The sequence below is a fragment of the Uranotaenia lowii genome, chromosome 2, assembly GCF_029784155.1.
Source record: "Uranotaenia lowii strain MFRU-FL chromosome 2, ASM2978415v1, whole genome shotgun sequence".
NCBI classification, from domain to species: domain Eukaryota; kingdom Metazoa; phylum Arthropoda; class Insecta; order Diptera; family Culicidae; genus Uranotaenia; species Uranotaenia lowii.
In genome coordinates, this window is record NC_073692.1 from 113,223,431 (window position 1) to 113,240,367 (window position 16,937).

The 16,937-nt window shown below is 38.5% G+C and overlaps 1 protein-coding gene across 1 annotated transcript in view; it reads left to right on the forward strand.

Annotated features, from left to right (window-relative positions):
- Positions 1–416: 416 nt before the first annotated feature.
- Positions 417–16,937, forward strand: part of LOC129749236 (neurotrimin-like) — a 109,754-nt gene continuing 93,233 nt past the window's right edge. The window contains exon 1 of the mRNA XM_055744173.1: positions 417–1,158. Coding sequence (XP_055600148.1) covers positions 1,074–1,158 — 85 coding nt within the window. The 5' untranslated portion in view covers positions 417–1,073. The remainder of the gene's footprint in view (positions 1,159–16,937) is intronic.

Sequence of the window (16,937 nt, forward strand, 5' to 3'; positions counted from 1 at the left end):
AAGCATAACAATAATCTAAACCCCCTGCCACCCACTCGTTTGCCGCAGCAAAGAAAAGCAATTTCCCCCAGCACTCAATTCATTATAGTCGAAAGCCCTTCGAGTGACTTCAATGCAATCGAAGCGAGGAAGCTTTTTGCAGCACGAATCGACTAAGCACGATCATCGGGCAGGTTCGTTGCAAGTCGGCTAAGACGTCTAGTCCTAGCCAAAGAAGTGTGAGGATTTGCTCGGCGGCATCGGATTTTCTTGGTGCTGCAATCAAGAAAGACTTGAAGGCGACCGAATGATTTGGTTTGGGGTAGCGCAAGGACGAAACCAAGAGAATGCTGGCTGATGTTTGGGGTTGGAAATTTGCTTCAAATTGACTTGCCGCTGGAAAATTGGAGTCAGTTAATATTTACACCTGGCGCGGTTCGGAGTCTTCGGTTGCTCACTAGCTTCTCGATAATGGACTTTCTCTCTCTCGCTAGCTCCGGTAGTGTTTGGTTTTTCTTGACTGGATCAGGATATTATCCCAGTGGTTAACCCGTTTGCCCCCCTTCTAGAAGATTGCTGCTGTTGGTGGAGAAAATAGTCCTGGAATGCCGGCTGTCGATGCTAGACTAGACTCATTCGCCATTCTGTGGGCTTCTTGACATTCGTTTGATGTGATTCCAATTAAATATGCTGATGAGACGGGCTAAGTTGGTCACTAATAAAATGTTGACAGTGTTTTCATAGCTTTGGTCAGCTGCTGTGATGAACTCAAGTTCGACCTTTAAGGAGTGCTACGGAGGATACTTCAACACGCTTGAGGCACAAAACACCATTGAGGAAAGTCACCAGCCAAATTGTTGTGCCCTGAATGGCGAAGCTATGTAATTAAAACGAAATAATTAAACGGTGTGCAAGTGGTTTACATAGCAGCCGCATTTTTTCGGCCACATTGCTTCCTGAAAGGGGAGCTTGTTGTAATAACCGGCGCGTTGCGGGAGTACGGTTGAATTGCTGCGTCAAGTGCCCTGGACATCACAGCAGGGAAGTACCTTGGCCGGTTCCGGATATCAACTGATTTTTTCGTAGGGTCCGAGATGGGTGCAAATCGGGTACTCAGACTAGTCGCACTTTTGCTGCTAGAGTTTGTGGTGACCTGTGTGCAAAAGGATGTCTCTGGAAGTAAGTTGAACTGAAAGTGAAAAGATTACATAACTCTTAATATATTTAGCAAAACATGTATGTTATTCATACCTGTTTTACCTGAACCTGGTTTTTAGTGTTTGTTGTTTTTTAATAAGCCTAAGCTCAGATTAAAAAAAATTGAATGGGTATAAATCAGTTTTTCAATTAAATTTTCAAGTTGTTAAATTTTTATTCAATATAAAATGATCCAGGGGATTGGGGTATAACAATAACAAGGTCATACCGCAGCAGGTTTTTTACAACATTTTTTAAAAGTGCATTAATATATGTTTTAATACTTGAAAATGAACTATAGCAGACCCGAGCAGACTTTAATGCCCTGTTTGATATAAAATTGCCACCAAAATGGGGTATCGACACCATAATGATAGCATTTTTTCGTGTTGATTTCCAGGCGTTACAGATAGGAGTACTCTATGTAAAAAGTTTGTCAAAACCTGTTTTGTTTTTAAAATGATGAATAATCTTTTTTCCGTTGTTTTCAAGTATACACAACTCACTTTTACCGAAAATTTCAGATTTAATAACTTTGTTCTTCTTGGATCATTCACTGCGCCCTTATAAAGTTTTTGTTTTCAAGCAAATTCGAAGCAAACCAGCCGATCAACTATCAGAATTGATAAAAAAAATACCATTCATTAAACAATCAAATCAAACCCAATAAAATCCGTTTGTATAACACAAAGAAAATGCATGACATGCTCGCTATCTGAAACAATATTAGGGACAAAATACGCTCAAATTTTAAATTTCAAAATTGAAAATATCTCGCGCAAGTGCACGGTTTTTTTTGGACATGTTTAAGGAAGTTAGAAACATTCATATGATATTTGAAATTTTTTCCGGCGGAGCTCGGAAGATAAACTTAAACACTAATTTGTATAAAAACAATATGAGTTTGTTCGAAAACATTGCGCAATTTTGTTCAGCTGCTCTACTACATGTATTTATCAAGAATTAGCCGCATTTTCTGCCACAATTAATTGGCCATATTGAAACTGAAGATTTGTAAAAGAAATTTTGTTCGTAGTTCATTATTTTGCGTGCTACGTAGTCTGTAATTGTACTTGTTTATGCCAAATTTTGGAAGACAAAATTTAAAATTTGGATACATCAATGTTCCGAGTTATGCCATTACGACATCACTATACTGCCTCTACTCGCAAAACAGTCCCATATTGTTAGCATTTCCTATCCATATGGGACTGTTATGCGAGTAGAGGCAGTATACCGATGGTTTAAAATCGACAATACTAATATGCAACAACTATCTAACAATCGAATAACCTAAACAAATAAGATTTTTTTATATTTTAATTTCTAGGTTTTGGCCAGAGTTTGGGTTAAAATACTACTGTGTGCGATAATAAACAATCAATAAGGTATCCATATTTGTTTTTAGAACAGCAAACTGAAACGAAAATGTCAATAGCAAAATGATAGCATCATTGGTTGAAGATTTTCCATGACAGCAAATCTTGGTATCAACAACTTTCGTTTATTTTCATTTTATATCAAAATAAAACAACAGCTTAATGTCAAAGCTAATATTGAATTTGTCTTAGAGCAGAAACATATTCTTATTTTTATGAAATTCAAAGCAAAGACCGAAGCGAGATACCAAACCAATTTTGATTCAGATTTTTTTTAAAAGTATAACGCCATTTCTGCCAGATCAGATATATATCATGCCAAGCAAATCTTCAGAGTCTCGGAGTTCAGTGAGAAGTTCTAAAGATAAAGGAGTAAGTTCATCTCGAATCATTATATTTGAGGATCTACCATTTAAGAGAAAACCTGTGGAGTCGAGTTTTTCAAAGACACGCATTTTGGAAAATAATTCCTCCTTGACCGAGGTTTCTTTGAAGATCACTCTAATTGATACAAGCGGATTTACTTTATTTTTGTTGTAAAATAATCTACCAGAGAACTCAATCTGGTTTTCATTAAAGTTAAAACCAAGTTTTTGAGCGATTTTGCAAATGACATTAATCGTATTCTCATTTTGTACAAATGGGACTTCTAAAATCATGGCATTTTTAGAGATCGAACTTTTACTTACTTTGTCCAACTGGTTTTCCAGCTTTGCAACTTTTCCATAAAGAAAAGATTGTGTTTTATTTAGTTTAGATACCTCTTATTTTAGAGTTTAATTTTTAGTATTAAAATTTGAAAAATATGTTTGGATAGTGTCCAATTTTGATGACAAGAATTTTTTGGATGTTTCTATTGCTGCAGTCACTGTTAATCAAAAGCAAAACTAGGCACCAGATTGGTTAACTTTATTTTAAAAATATGAATATTTTCCCATACGTTATCTTACAAACAAATAATCAAGAATCTGAATTAACTATCTCTACTAAACAGAGTCATTTTCTAAAAAACATATATAATAACGAAGCAATTTTTTTTCCTTCACCCCTTTATGCGGATAGCACAGTTCTGCTAAATTCAGGTTTCACTGAAAGTTTTATGCTTCCACTTTAATCCAGCCTTTTCCCAGAAATTTTTAAAACACATCGATGGCGAATTTTGCTAGCATTCGACACCAAAAAATGGTATCGCTGTGCTGCTGTGCTAAATGGTCTGATTATTTGTTTAAATACTCAAAGCCGGATTAAGCGGGGATGGGGGCGTGCAATAGGGACAATTACACCGCCACCCCCTCCGGCTCAGGGGGCCCCCATGGGATAAAAAGTTTTAACATCACTTTAATCATAATGCTTCAATTTCTATAAATCTATGAAAAGGAATAAAAACTTTTTTTTTCTTCAAAACTCTCCACCCAGAATCTCGATAAAAATAATGTTTTACAAATGATGTCATTAATCGAAAAAAAACTCAGAAGAAAATAAGGAAAATCATCACAATTTTTTTTCGAAACATTTCAGTCAGGATATTCAGAACAGACCACGTAGAATACAGAAAAACATCATTACATTTTCATTACATACAAACGACTTGCACAAAGATAATGTTTATTTATTCGTGAACTGTCTAAGTAATGGTTAGGTTTTGGTGGTTCAAAGATTTTATTTTGGAAGCAAATTGTTCTGTAAAACGCAATGAGTCCTTGCGTGTTAAAACGACAATTTACCACCAAAATACAATCTTTGAACCGCCATAACTTTTCTGTTTTAAGTACAATCGAGTTGGAGTCTGCAGGTGAAATGTTAGTCTTAGTCTTAATTGAAATTTTAATAAAATTAACATAATTAAGCACTTAATTGGTAAAGAAAAAAAAATACTTCACACAATGTCTCAAAATCCATTTCACACTTGAGTGTTTTGATTTTCTAGATATTATTTACTAAGACTAATTTGATCAATTAAATAAAAATAATCCTAAATTGTGATTTTTATTAAGGATTAAACCGTAAATAGCTCTCCACACAATCATACAAACAACATGCAAAGACTTGAATGGTTTAAGGGAATCATCAGAAGGCCATATGCCAAATTTGAGCTGAATTTGACAACGGGAAGGGGTTGCACTGAATCTTAAGTGTGAAAGGGATTCTATACTGGTTTTTCATCAAATATTTTTTCCTTTGCCAATCGATTGCTTAATGATACTGATTTTATTACAACTTTGATTAAGACAAACATTTCACCTGAAGACTACAACTCGATTGGTCTTAAGACAATAAAGTTATGGCGGTTCAAAGATTGTACCTCCAAACATGATTTTTTTTAGTCGGTCTTATACAAAAGTTTGTTCTCCACATCCTAATTTACCATTTGCAGGTTTAGCCCCCAGATTCCGAGACATTATGCAATTTTGGGACACCCTAATGCGCAGGTGCATCTTAGGAACCGCTGGACCGATTTCTAAAAAGTGATATTTTTCGAAAAGCACTTGCAAGATCTTGATGATAAAAAAGTTTGAGAGATTTTCAAATTGTAAGCTAAGAGAAAACTTAACAAATGTATCTTTTTCGTGACGTGACGACGTAAAAACGTGTACCAGCACCCCTATAGGAACTCTCCCGGATCAAATTATGTGCTTTATTTGGCAACTTTTTTGTGCATCCAGTAAACTACTAAACTGCTTTTAAAGAATTCAACATTGGTCAATTTTACGTCCTGGAAGTAAGTTTGATCTTCATACATCGAAAATTTTCATTTTTTTTAGAGGAAATTTGCCACTTTTGACTCTTAATTCAAAGGTTCTGTGAATCATTAAATGCGTAAATAATAGGGGAAAGTGGGGCATCGACGTCCCCTTTTTGTTCTTTGCCCCATAAATTCTTTATTATATGAGATAAATCAATATAGATAAAAAAAAAGTAATATTTTTTGGACTTTGGAAAATGGTGGGGAGTTGTGGGCCACCAAATCCTTAATGACTTAATAACATGCTTAACTTATGAGTTGACCCTTAACTATAATTTCATGATTCATTTAGTTATAATAAAGCTATTTCAGCTAGACTACTCGGCGCTCGAATACTCCGAGTGTACGCAGGTCCTCCTCGAGCAATATCCATGTCTCGTGCCCGTAGAGAACAACCGGTCTAATGAGCGTCATATACAGGTTACACTTCGTGTTAAGACTATATCATCTCAACTGCAGTTGCTTGTAAAGTCCAAAGTAGGCACGACTTTCGCTGATCATTCGCCGCCGGATCTCACGGCTGGTGTCATTGTCTGCCGTCACCAGTGAGCCGAGATAGACAAAGTCTACGAGTATCTCCAGCTCGTCGCCGTCGATCGTGACCTTGTTATTACTGGACAAGCGGGTTCGGTCGGTCTCGAATCCGCAAGCCAACATGTACTTCGCCTTGGACGTTTTAATCATCAACCCAATACTTCCTGCTTCGGGTTTCAGTTTGCGGTAGATCTCCTCCACCGCCTTTATATCAATGTGATCGGCAAAGCAGATAAGTTGACTGAACCTGTTGAAAATCGTGCCCCGCATTTCGCCCACCGCTCGTCAAATAGCACCTTCTAGCGTCATGTTGAACATCATGCAGGATGAACTCGACAAATTCATCAAAAATCCATCGTCGTCTTGATAAGTCTGATCACCTTCCGGAAAAGCCGTTCTCGTCCATGATTTTCCATAGCTCGTCACGGTTGATCGTGTCGTATGCGGCTTTGAATTCGATGAATAGATGGTGCGTAAGGACTTGGTGTTCACGGCATTTTTGGATAATTTGCCGTAATGTGAAGATCTGATCTGTCGTTGATCTCCCTCCATGAAGCCGGCCTAATGACTTCCCATAGGATTCGGAACAACACTTTGTAGGCGGCATTGAGGACAGTGAACGCTCTTTAGTTATCAAGACCAATTTGTCGCCCTTCTTGTAGATAGAGCATATTTCCCCCTCCTTTCACTCCTCCGGTAACTGTTCTGTGTCACACATCCGGACCATCAACCGGTGAAGGCAATCGACCAACTTGCCTGGGCCCATTTTGATGAGTATTATAGGGGCAGATCGTGGTCGGTGCCACAAATGAATAAAATCAAGATATAGTTTATTTTGCGTGTATTGGGCAACATTTTGACGAATTCCCTCCTATCTTTCCAAGACCGCGTGTTACTTACTGGCTTTCCCGGGATCCTATTTCCACTGGTGCTGCGCTGGAACTCAGTCCAAATTGGCGGCTTTTCCACCGGATGTTCTTCGCCACAGATGCGGCGATCGGAAGACTCGGATTCAGCACCGGTTCATCGGGATTTCTTTGCCACTGGATCAGATGCGAATGATTCGTGGCTGATCCACCGGAAATTCTTCGCCAATGGTGGCGATGGAAAGCGGGCGGATTCAGCACTCGTTCGCCGGGATTTTTGCCACTGGTGCGGCGATAAGAATCGTTGACTGTTCCCCCAGGATTTCACCACGGTGCGCGGTGGTGGTGATCAGATTCTACCGGATTCGTCGGTGGTACCACGGATGCTCGCCAGATGGATGGTGATTGATGGGTGGGAGGTGTGGTTGCAACGTAGCGAACGCTTTGCCAAAGGAATTTTCAAGGGTATTATCCAAGAGAGTTGGCCAAAAGAAAAGATTTTGCAAAAAACGGGGTCCTGGGGATAAACCGTCTTATTAGTTTTTCTGCTGGGGTTCTTTCGAGCTTGCTTGGGTACTTACGGATTTCTGACCCCTCCTCCGTTTTCTTGATTTTGCAGAGCGTATCGGTCCACATTTTGGCTTGCAGCACGATACTTTTGCGGGATGCGTTGAATTTCTGATAGAACTTCCTTGGGAACGATACAGCTGCTCCAGCTCCTCTGCCTCTTCCGCTGTCGATGATTTTTCACATTTCGACGGGTGCCTCTTTGCGCTACTGCCTCCCACGCTGCATTCTATTCGTCCATCACCCTGCTACACTCCTCATCGAACCAGTCGTTCCGTCGAGTTCGTTCCACATGCCTGATGACGTTCTCCGCAGCATCGTTAATGGGTGTCTTTATAGTATTCCAACAGCCCACGAAAGGGGCTTCGTCAATCTCGCCCTCTGCCGGCAGTGCTGCTTCGACCGATTACGCGTAGTCTGCCGCGACCTCAGGTTGCTTCAGTCGTGTGATATTTAACGAGACGGACGTAGGTTTCGTATGTTGTTCACTACGGAGAGTTTCGGGCGCATCTTCACCATCACCAGATAGTGGTCTGACTCGATGTTTGCGCCTCGCAGGATTTGACGTCGATGATGTCCGAGAAGTGCCGGCTGTCTATCAAACGTAGTCGATCTGTGATTGCGTTTGGTACGGTGATCTCCAGGTGTAGTAGTGTGGGAAACGGTGCTGGAAAAAGGTACTACGTTTGGCCATTCGTTTTGGAGGCGGCAAAATCTATTAGTCTGAGGCCGTTTTCGTTTGTCAGCTGGTGCGTGCTGAACCTTCCAATTGTCGGTTTGAATTCCTTCTCCTGGCCGACCTGAGCGTTAAAATCCCCGATGAAAATCTTGATATTATGTTTTGGGCAGTGGTCGTATTCACGCTCCAGCTGCGCGTAGAATTTGTATTTGTCGTCTCCGGTACTTCCTAGGTGAAGGCTGTGCACGTTGATGATGCTGATGTTGGAAAACCGGGATCCTCAACCGGCACATTTGTTGGTCGATCGGCCACCACCCGATCACGAGCTTCTTCATCTTCCCCATCACTATAAAAGCTGTTCCAAGCTTGTGTGTGTGTTGCCGTAGCTCTGGTAGATGAAACGATCTTCTGCGTACGTTCGTACCGTGAAGTTCTTCCAGCGTACCTCCTGTAGCGCTACGATGTCGAAAATGCGGCTCTTCAATTCGTTGGAGAGCACGTGGGTACTGCCCACAAAATTTAGAGATTGACAGTTCCATGTTCCAAGTTTCCAATCGCTAGTCCCTTTTCGTCGCGTGGGTCTTTGCCGATTTCCATCCGAAATTTGTTGTTCGTTGTTCGTTGCTTATGTTTTTTTGTAGTCACGGGCTCGCAAGGCCCGCAGCTAACCCCACTATCTCGCAGGAGGATCGTCGTGATGTTGCTGTTTTGGATCCCGAACACCACCAGGACGCTGTTGCACTCCGCACGCTGCCCCTGACATGGAGAACAGACGCGTACGAAGCCCCCTAACTCAGTCTGCAGGATCCACCGGGGTTGGGTACCCGATCTCTGCTAAGGTTGTTTGCACCCCAGCTACGGGGAAGTAGAGAACCGAAGTTGTGAGACAAGAGGTGATATGACCACTAACCGAAGGTTGGGTGTATGGGGTCTCGAGTTGCACATTGTCTAGCGTTCACCAGTCACACGGCAATCGTAAAAAAGGCAAATCAAAACGCAGGTAAATTTCATTAGCTTTCTAAATTAAATATTTTAAAAATTTCAGTAATGAAATGAAAAATTTAAAATAAGAATTAAATGGTGCCTTAAAGTACCATCTGCATTATCGAATAATCCCAGGGTGCGTTAAAAAAAAAGTAATGATACAAAATCAAAGTTTTCAAGAGTTTATTGAGGGTGCCTGATTTTTTTTTATTTGGATGCGCCCGAATAAAATTACAAGCCACCAAACTTCTACCAGTATCTATACCAGATTAGGGTTAAGCATAAACAGAGATTTTTGAGAAACAACAATTCAATTTTTCTTTAATTTCTCACTATATCAGAGCATATGACACATGTTAACACATGCATAAATGTCAATGCACATCATAAATAAACAGTTTTCGTTTAATTCCATACGCGAAAATCCAATATTACATTTAAAATGTTTGATCACTTTTTCCTGAACATTTCCCGCTCCTAAGATAATTGTTAATTGATTCCGATTAATTACAACTTTCGTGAAGGAAATTTCCAGCGCCAACATGCAAAAGTATGCAAACTGGTACCTCAAGCTGTTCGAAGACGAAATTTACGGCGCCTTTCAGCAAGCAAGCGTCTGGTTTACATTATTCCTACTTCGGGCAAATTTAATAGTTGTAGTCGTTTGCAATTCTTCCCAAGCAAGCAACTAGACTGGATAATCAGTAGAAAGCTTCAAGCACATGACTATGGATACAAATCATATGCTTCTTCATTTACTGATGATTTGTGAGGAATTTTCATTGATCTTGCACTTTTCAAGATTGTTTTCACATAAAGACATAATCAGATGCAAAAGATCAATAAAATCATAAGAAAACTTGTTTGGATCCAGTTTTGCCGGAATTAATAACCATTTCTAAACTTTTATCAAAAGTTTCGTATTATTTGAAAATCAAGAAATTAGTTTTGATAAACATTGTAAAACTTCCCTCAGCCCCTCATTTGAAGAAAAGCCATGTTAAGCAGACTATTTACTCTTATATATCTTATTAGGGGAGGATTTTTTTTCTCATTCAGTGCATCGCCGCACATTGTTTCCGATTAGCAACCTACCACAAAATATCACAACAAACGCTTGTTGCACATGTTTTCTTGGATCTTCACGGCCGAACAATGCAATATATGTACCTATGTAGCAATCTTATGTTGTTTAACTGGTTGCATACTTCAGTGCCGGCAGCCATGGCGAACATCTTCCTCTAGAAAAGCCCCGATAGCAAACAATGCTCCCATATTCAATTGTTTGGTCTTACACGCACATAACAACTTTATCCATATCCTGCCCGGGCGAAGGCGCGTTCCTTTCGAAAGCCACGTTTAGTGCCATCTTGTTGGCTAATGTTAGGTTAGGTTATGCTAGGTTAGGGAAAGCCAGATTCCGCTGCACACCGGGTGGAGGAGCGATGCCACTTTACAGTGAAACCTTGCTGGTGGCGGTCGATTGGAACCATTGGAAATAGTTAACACGTTGAGTGAGCTTCAATGTAAGATCTAAGAAAAATCTAAATAATTTAAAACAAATTTATAGATTTTCAAAAACTTGGTACCGTCAAACGGAGCATCATGCAACAGCGGGGTTATATGAATCATTTTTACACCACAGAACTTATTTTATTTTTATTTTTTTATAATGTTATTAATTATTACAATGATTTAAAAAAGATGATGACATGGTTTCTCACTTCTTAAGCTAGTTTTCCATATGTTCATCGAGTGTAAAAAATTTAACGTTTTTCGATGAGGTAAAAAACTTTACCCTGTATGACGGATTTGCCGAATGATATCACCTACAAACTTGATATCGGATTTATGACTCTGTATCAACAATGTTGATGAGATAATATATTTCGGACAGCCACCAATTTTTTTACATAAAAATTTATATAATTCAGGCGCAACTAAATGCTAATCAAAATTAGAAATTATGTAAATGTACTCTTTTTAGTGCTTGATTTTGTAACCTCAGTTAACTAAGTAGGGCAAGGTGGGGTAATTATGAACGAAATTACTCAGTTTTTCATACATCAGCTCAAACAAGTAGCTTTTTAACTTTGGAATTCTAGAAAGTAACCAAAAACCAATGACTGGTTCCCTTCCTCATTTTAAGATTTTTTTTCTTCTAATTTTTAAGTTGCAGCTTGTGGGCGTAAAACACTTGTTCATAATTACCCCCTTGTCTATGGGGTAATTATGAAGACTGTAACGATTCTTGTTATGTGATGACTTTTGATATTGGCTTTATTCCTAGATTGAAACCACATCTAAACAGTGCATTGTAGTGAGATTTGTTGATTTTATAAATTTACTGTTGAGAAGTTAAAGGTTATTTTCAGTTTTTCATAGCTGAAAGGCATCTTTTCAAATAACCACAGATCCACAATTCTAAATAAAATATAAAGTAATGTTTTAGGCTTATTTTCAAGATTTGGACGGTTATCATTTAAAGGTAAAAAGTTAATGTTAATCATAAGCCAGTGCTGAGAAAACACGTGTTCATAATTACCCAGCATCTTGAAAAGTATGGGGTAAATATGATCACTTCTTAGTGCGTGGGAGGAAATTTTTCTCAACATAAAATCATATCACACCACATGGAGCATGAATTACCAAACGTGAAACTTTCAAAATCAACATTTTATCTCCATTCACATTGACGAGGAAGTCAATTGATATGACACGTCTCAAAACGATTTTCGTTTCTCAGAGACATAATTTTTGTTAATAACTGTAACTACCAAATTTATACAGTTAGGCTTGCAAGTTATAACTGTAACTTATCAATAGAATGACAGACTATCACATTTTATCAGTTTTGAGACCCTACTATGACCCTAACGGCGCTTACGGCGTTTGTTCGGAATTATCCGTTGTTCATAATTACCTCACTTAGCCCTATACAATCGTATCATGGAGCGTTTTTATTTGTGTAATCATGATGAAATATATCTTTTGTTATTCAAACAAAAAACTCTCATGAAACTAGGTTAAGTAGAAGTCAATCAACATTTGCTCAAAATTTGTAAAAGCCCCATCAATTAATAAGTCAGAAATTTCTATTAAAAAATACAGGTTTTCTTCAACTGTTGCATTCAACTAAGCGTAATTTGTTCAAAGCAGAAGAACCAATATGGATAATTGTGACGGTTGAATTGAAAAATATTTAAATTCTTGAATTAATATAAGATAAGTTTACATTGTTGCTATTGAATTGATATCGTTTAATGGTAGCATCATGTTTTTTTTTTTTTTTTGAGGTCTCTGTTACATCCCAGCTACAAAAATTCTCAAGAAATCCAATTTTGGACTGAAGAATAAGTGGACTTTTGTCCGATGCTGATCTACAAACAGGTGTTCATGTTGGGACTTGAATTTGCCCTTATGATCTCGATTTTCTAGAAAATCCTAATTGAAAATGAAAGATTTGCAATCACCTAGCCATACATAAAGTCTGCTTCATTTAATATTGGAACAAATTCTTTTGCTCATTGTGGCGCTCCTAGTGAACGGATTTGGAAACTTTTTTCACCCACGTGTCGGGAAATTCATTACCTTTCACCATGTATTTATGTCATAACACCAAACGATAGCATTTTGTAATCAACCGCCATGGAAGCCGAACGGAGAGATCAAATTGTGCACAGTTTTCTTGAAAATCCATTGTTGTCGGCATCGAAGCCAGCTAAACAGCTTAAAATGCCCAGAAATACCGTATGGCGTGTTATCAAGCAGTACAAGGAAACATTGACGACGGCTCGGAAGCCGCATTCGAAGCGTCGGAGTGGAACTGTCGACCGGAAACTGCGTGGGAAAGTCATCAAGGCCGTGAAGAGGAATCCCAATCTTTCAGACCGCGATTTGGCCAATAAGTTCCAGGCCGCTCACAGTACGGTGCGACGAATTCGTCTCCGGGAAGGAATAAGGTCATTCCGAGACAGCAAACAGCTAAATCGGACGCTGAAGCAGAACAATGTGGCCAGAATCCGTGCTCGAAAGCTGTACGACCAAGTGCTGACCAAGTTCGACGGATGTATTCTGATGGACGATGAGACCTACGTGAAGGCGGACTTTGGGCAAATCCCAGGTCAAAAATTTTATTTGGCGACGGCTCGGGGGGATGTACTTGCAAAATTTAAGTTCGTGTTTGCGGATAAATTCGCCCGCAAGTACATGATTTGGCAGGGGATATGCAGTTCTGGACAGAAAACCAAAGTCTTTCTCACTGACAAGACAATGACATCAGAAGTCTACAAAAAAGAGTGCCTACAGAAACGTATTCTGCCGTTTATTCGTGCCCACGACCGTCCAGTAATGTTTTGGCCGGACCTCGCAAGCTGCCATTACAGCAAAACGGTTATGGCATGGTACGCAACGAACGGGGTCAGCGTAATACCGAAGGACCTCAACCCCCCAAACTGCCCCCAGTTCCGGCCGATAGAGAAATACTGGGCAATCACGAAGCGGAGGCTTAAGGCAAAAGAAAAACTTGTTAGGAACATGACTCAAATGAAGAACTGGTGGAATCAAATCGCCAAAACGGTGGACGAAAAGGGTGTGCGCCGCCTCATGTGCCGTATTACGGGAAAAGTACGAGAATTTCTTTGAAACAGCAATGAATAATTTTTTTAATTTTTTTTATGAAAGAGTAAAGAAAATGCTACATTTGTATGAAAAACAAATTATGAATTCGTTAATAAATGACTGAACTACACGCAATTGTTTGTGTTCCAATATTAAATGAAGCAGACTTTAACTGGAAACTTAAGTTTCGCATAAAATTTTCTGACTTTTTCCAAAGCCAATTCTGAAATGATATAATAATCAAAAATTGGTTCAGTAGCTTTGAAGATACAGTCAATACAGATATCCGAGTGTAAATTTTTAACCGTTAACGAAGACTGAATGATTTCCAATTTATACTTTACGAAATCAACAACAATTAAAAAACATTTAAAGACAGATAGAAGATTGGTAAAAAATTAAAAGGCTTTGAAAAGATAGGAGAGAATTCGAAGAGAAACATTTTCATCACATAATATTTTTTAGCATCGATCAACTATTTCAAATTGGTAGAATCAGATTGAATGGCCTCTTCTGTTTTTAAATAATTTTTATCAAATTTAGAACTCTTACAAGTTTATTCATGAAAACAGCATAAATGCACCCAACGACTACTCCTACGTTTGATAAGGCGTGGTTCTCAAACAAAATTCATTGATCTCTTATACATTATTGTACGGACGAAGGATTCCGTTGTTAGTGTACCACGAATTGGGTCCCAAACGGCTAACGAATTCCGGGGCAGCAGCAACAACTTTGGTCATCAAGTTGACCAGCGATGGCGGAGCAAATCAAAGGCCGAGAACAAAACGAAATTTTCGGCGGCCAAACACGTCTGATGCTCGCGAGTTAGGTTTAGAAAGTGAGCTTTATTGAAGTAAATAAATACATGTCACTTACAAGCTAGAGTTTGTGTTAACAGTTTATCACCGCTGGTTTATGATTTTAATTTAATGATTAATGGCATTTCGGTGAACTATACATTCTAATAGGAAGAATTTCAAATGAAAGTAATGAAAATTATAGACGGATAGATTAGATTAGGAAGCATGAAAGGTGTTGAAAATGAGCCAAGAGCGTGATTTGAGAAAACTTCTTGCCGCACAAGACCATTTGTCCCACATCGTATTACTGTCTAGAAGAAGCAAAGTCGATAGGCTGACTTTGCATTGATCTATACAATGATACATGGATGGATCGAAGCACGTGTTTTTCGTACCCCGATCGGACAAAAGGAAATGTACGGCCGGCTCAAATGAAGTTTTCTATTGCGAGAGCTGGTTCGATCGATGTGTAAGCTGTTTTCGGGTGTTCGTTGTTTGCACGGCAGCGCTACTACTTTTTATTGTTTCACACATTTGAGTAACCGTCAAAGACAAATCGCATTTTCTTCAGTTTTCCCAATATTTCCATTAAACTATCGTTCAGTTATCTTATATCTACTGTAATCGAAAGATAATAAGCTGAAAAAGCTGACCACAATACCTATGTAAAGCTAAGGCGATCATCTCCGTAATATATAAAAGGCAAAAGCTTTCGATGCCTATCATTGTATTACCATATTTCAAACTATTTAGCTATTTACTTTAATTCCCTTGTGTTAAAACATAATTAGACAATGCGTTTTCGAAAAATCAATGTTGTCTGGCCATAGGCAAGTTCTCCCTATCTTTCATGTATTTTTTGAAAAACCATTAAACTTAGAAAAATTATTATTATGAAAAAAACACTTGCATTTTAAAAATGAGAAAATGTAAATAAATTTGCGAAAAACATTTATATTAGACGTAATTATTATTTATATTGCATAAACACTAATTTGACCGCATCCTGTACGTTAAGTGTTAAGCGAGAAGTTTTAAATTAACACTATAGATTTCATTAGGGAGTTTTTTTTTTGTCTGGGCTTTCAGAATGTGACAATTAAAAAAATATCAGGAGAAATTAACAATCTTATGATATTGAGGGTCCCAGAAGAATTTTAATTGAATGCGCCTGAATAAAGATGAAAGCCGCCAAACTTCTCATAGTTTCATATTGACACTCAAGAGCAGATTGCGGATTAAAAGGAAGGAAGCTTACTTACTAGACAAACGTTGAATAGCTCAAACATTTTTAGTCATTTTCTTGAAATTTGTAACACGTACAAATTTTGAAGTATCAAGATGGATCATTGCGTTGAAATTTATAAACTCTTATATTAAGCTTACATGAAATCCTTCAAATCTTTATGAGAACGATTCAATAAATATTATTTTATTTTATTTCCGTAGTATTCCGTCTCAGGAGTATTTTCTATTCTTTTTCGCCAACGCTTTTTTAAAGCCAAAAAGTTTTGGAGTCAGCATTGTTACTGATGGTGATTCTTTAAGCTCAAGCTTCGCAAAGGGACGGACATTTCTACGGGAAAAATAATATCATCACTAACACGGCTCATGAGTAATAATTTTTATGAACCGGCTCTCTGCTACGCAATGGTCGGGTATGCTAGATTTTGGTCGTGTTTTTGTTATGGTCGAGCTTCATTCGGAAGAACAGGAGATTCTCGTTCACATCTCGCTCACGCTCGTGTTCCAGGGCATTTTTATGAGCAAAAATCGGAGCGATGCAGGTTCTTGTGGTGATTGTCATCCTCCGCCATCTTTCACTTTTCGAACCGGTACTTACTTCGCGTGACTTTACCCTCCAAGAATAGTTTAGAGAATGAGTTGAGATGGGATCATTATTGAAAACGTTTTCGTAATGTTGAGCTCACTCACACGTAGCACTTCTATGTGCTATTCATGACACACTCATACAATTACTCATATAGTCGGGAATACCGTCTGTACATAAGTACACGGTCGCACACTAACACATAAAGTTCTTATTTTTTTTTTGTACACACTGATTTCAAAACCTCAAAAGGCTTCATTAGATTTACACACGCTTAGGTTGAGAGTCCCATTTCGAAATAGAATTAAACCCGTTGGCGAGATTTCTCACTTGTATATGATATCTGTTAATAAAGGTTTCTTTTTCAAAAGAGACTAACACTATTCGCTAGACTCCTGATTTTTTTTTATTATTATTATTATTACTATTATTGTTTTCTAGTATTCTTTTTCACTGCCACCAGACTATATCGCCACAGTTCTGTCGCTTATATAAATGAGTTTTAGATCCTAACTCATGACATAACTTGACGAACATTATTCCTAAAATTCACTCGGTCCGTGGCGATTGTTCTCCAATTTCTCGTACATCCCACATTCGCCAGATCACGCTTCACTTGGTCAAACCACCGCTACCGGATTGGTAGCGAATACCTGTTTTGCAGAACAGTCGTCTGGCATTCTTGCAACATGTCCTGCCCAGCGTATCCGTCCAGCATTCGCCATTTTCTGGATCCTGGGTTTGCCGTAGAGTCG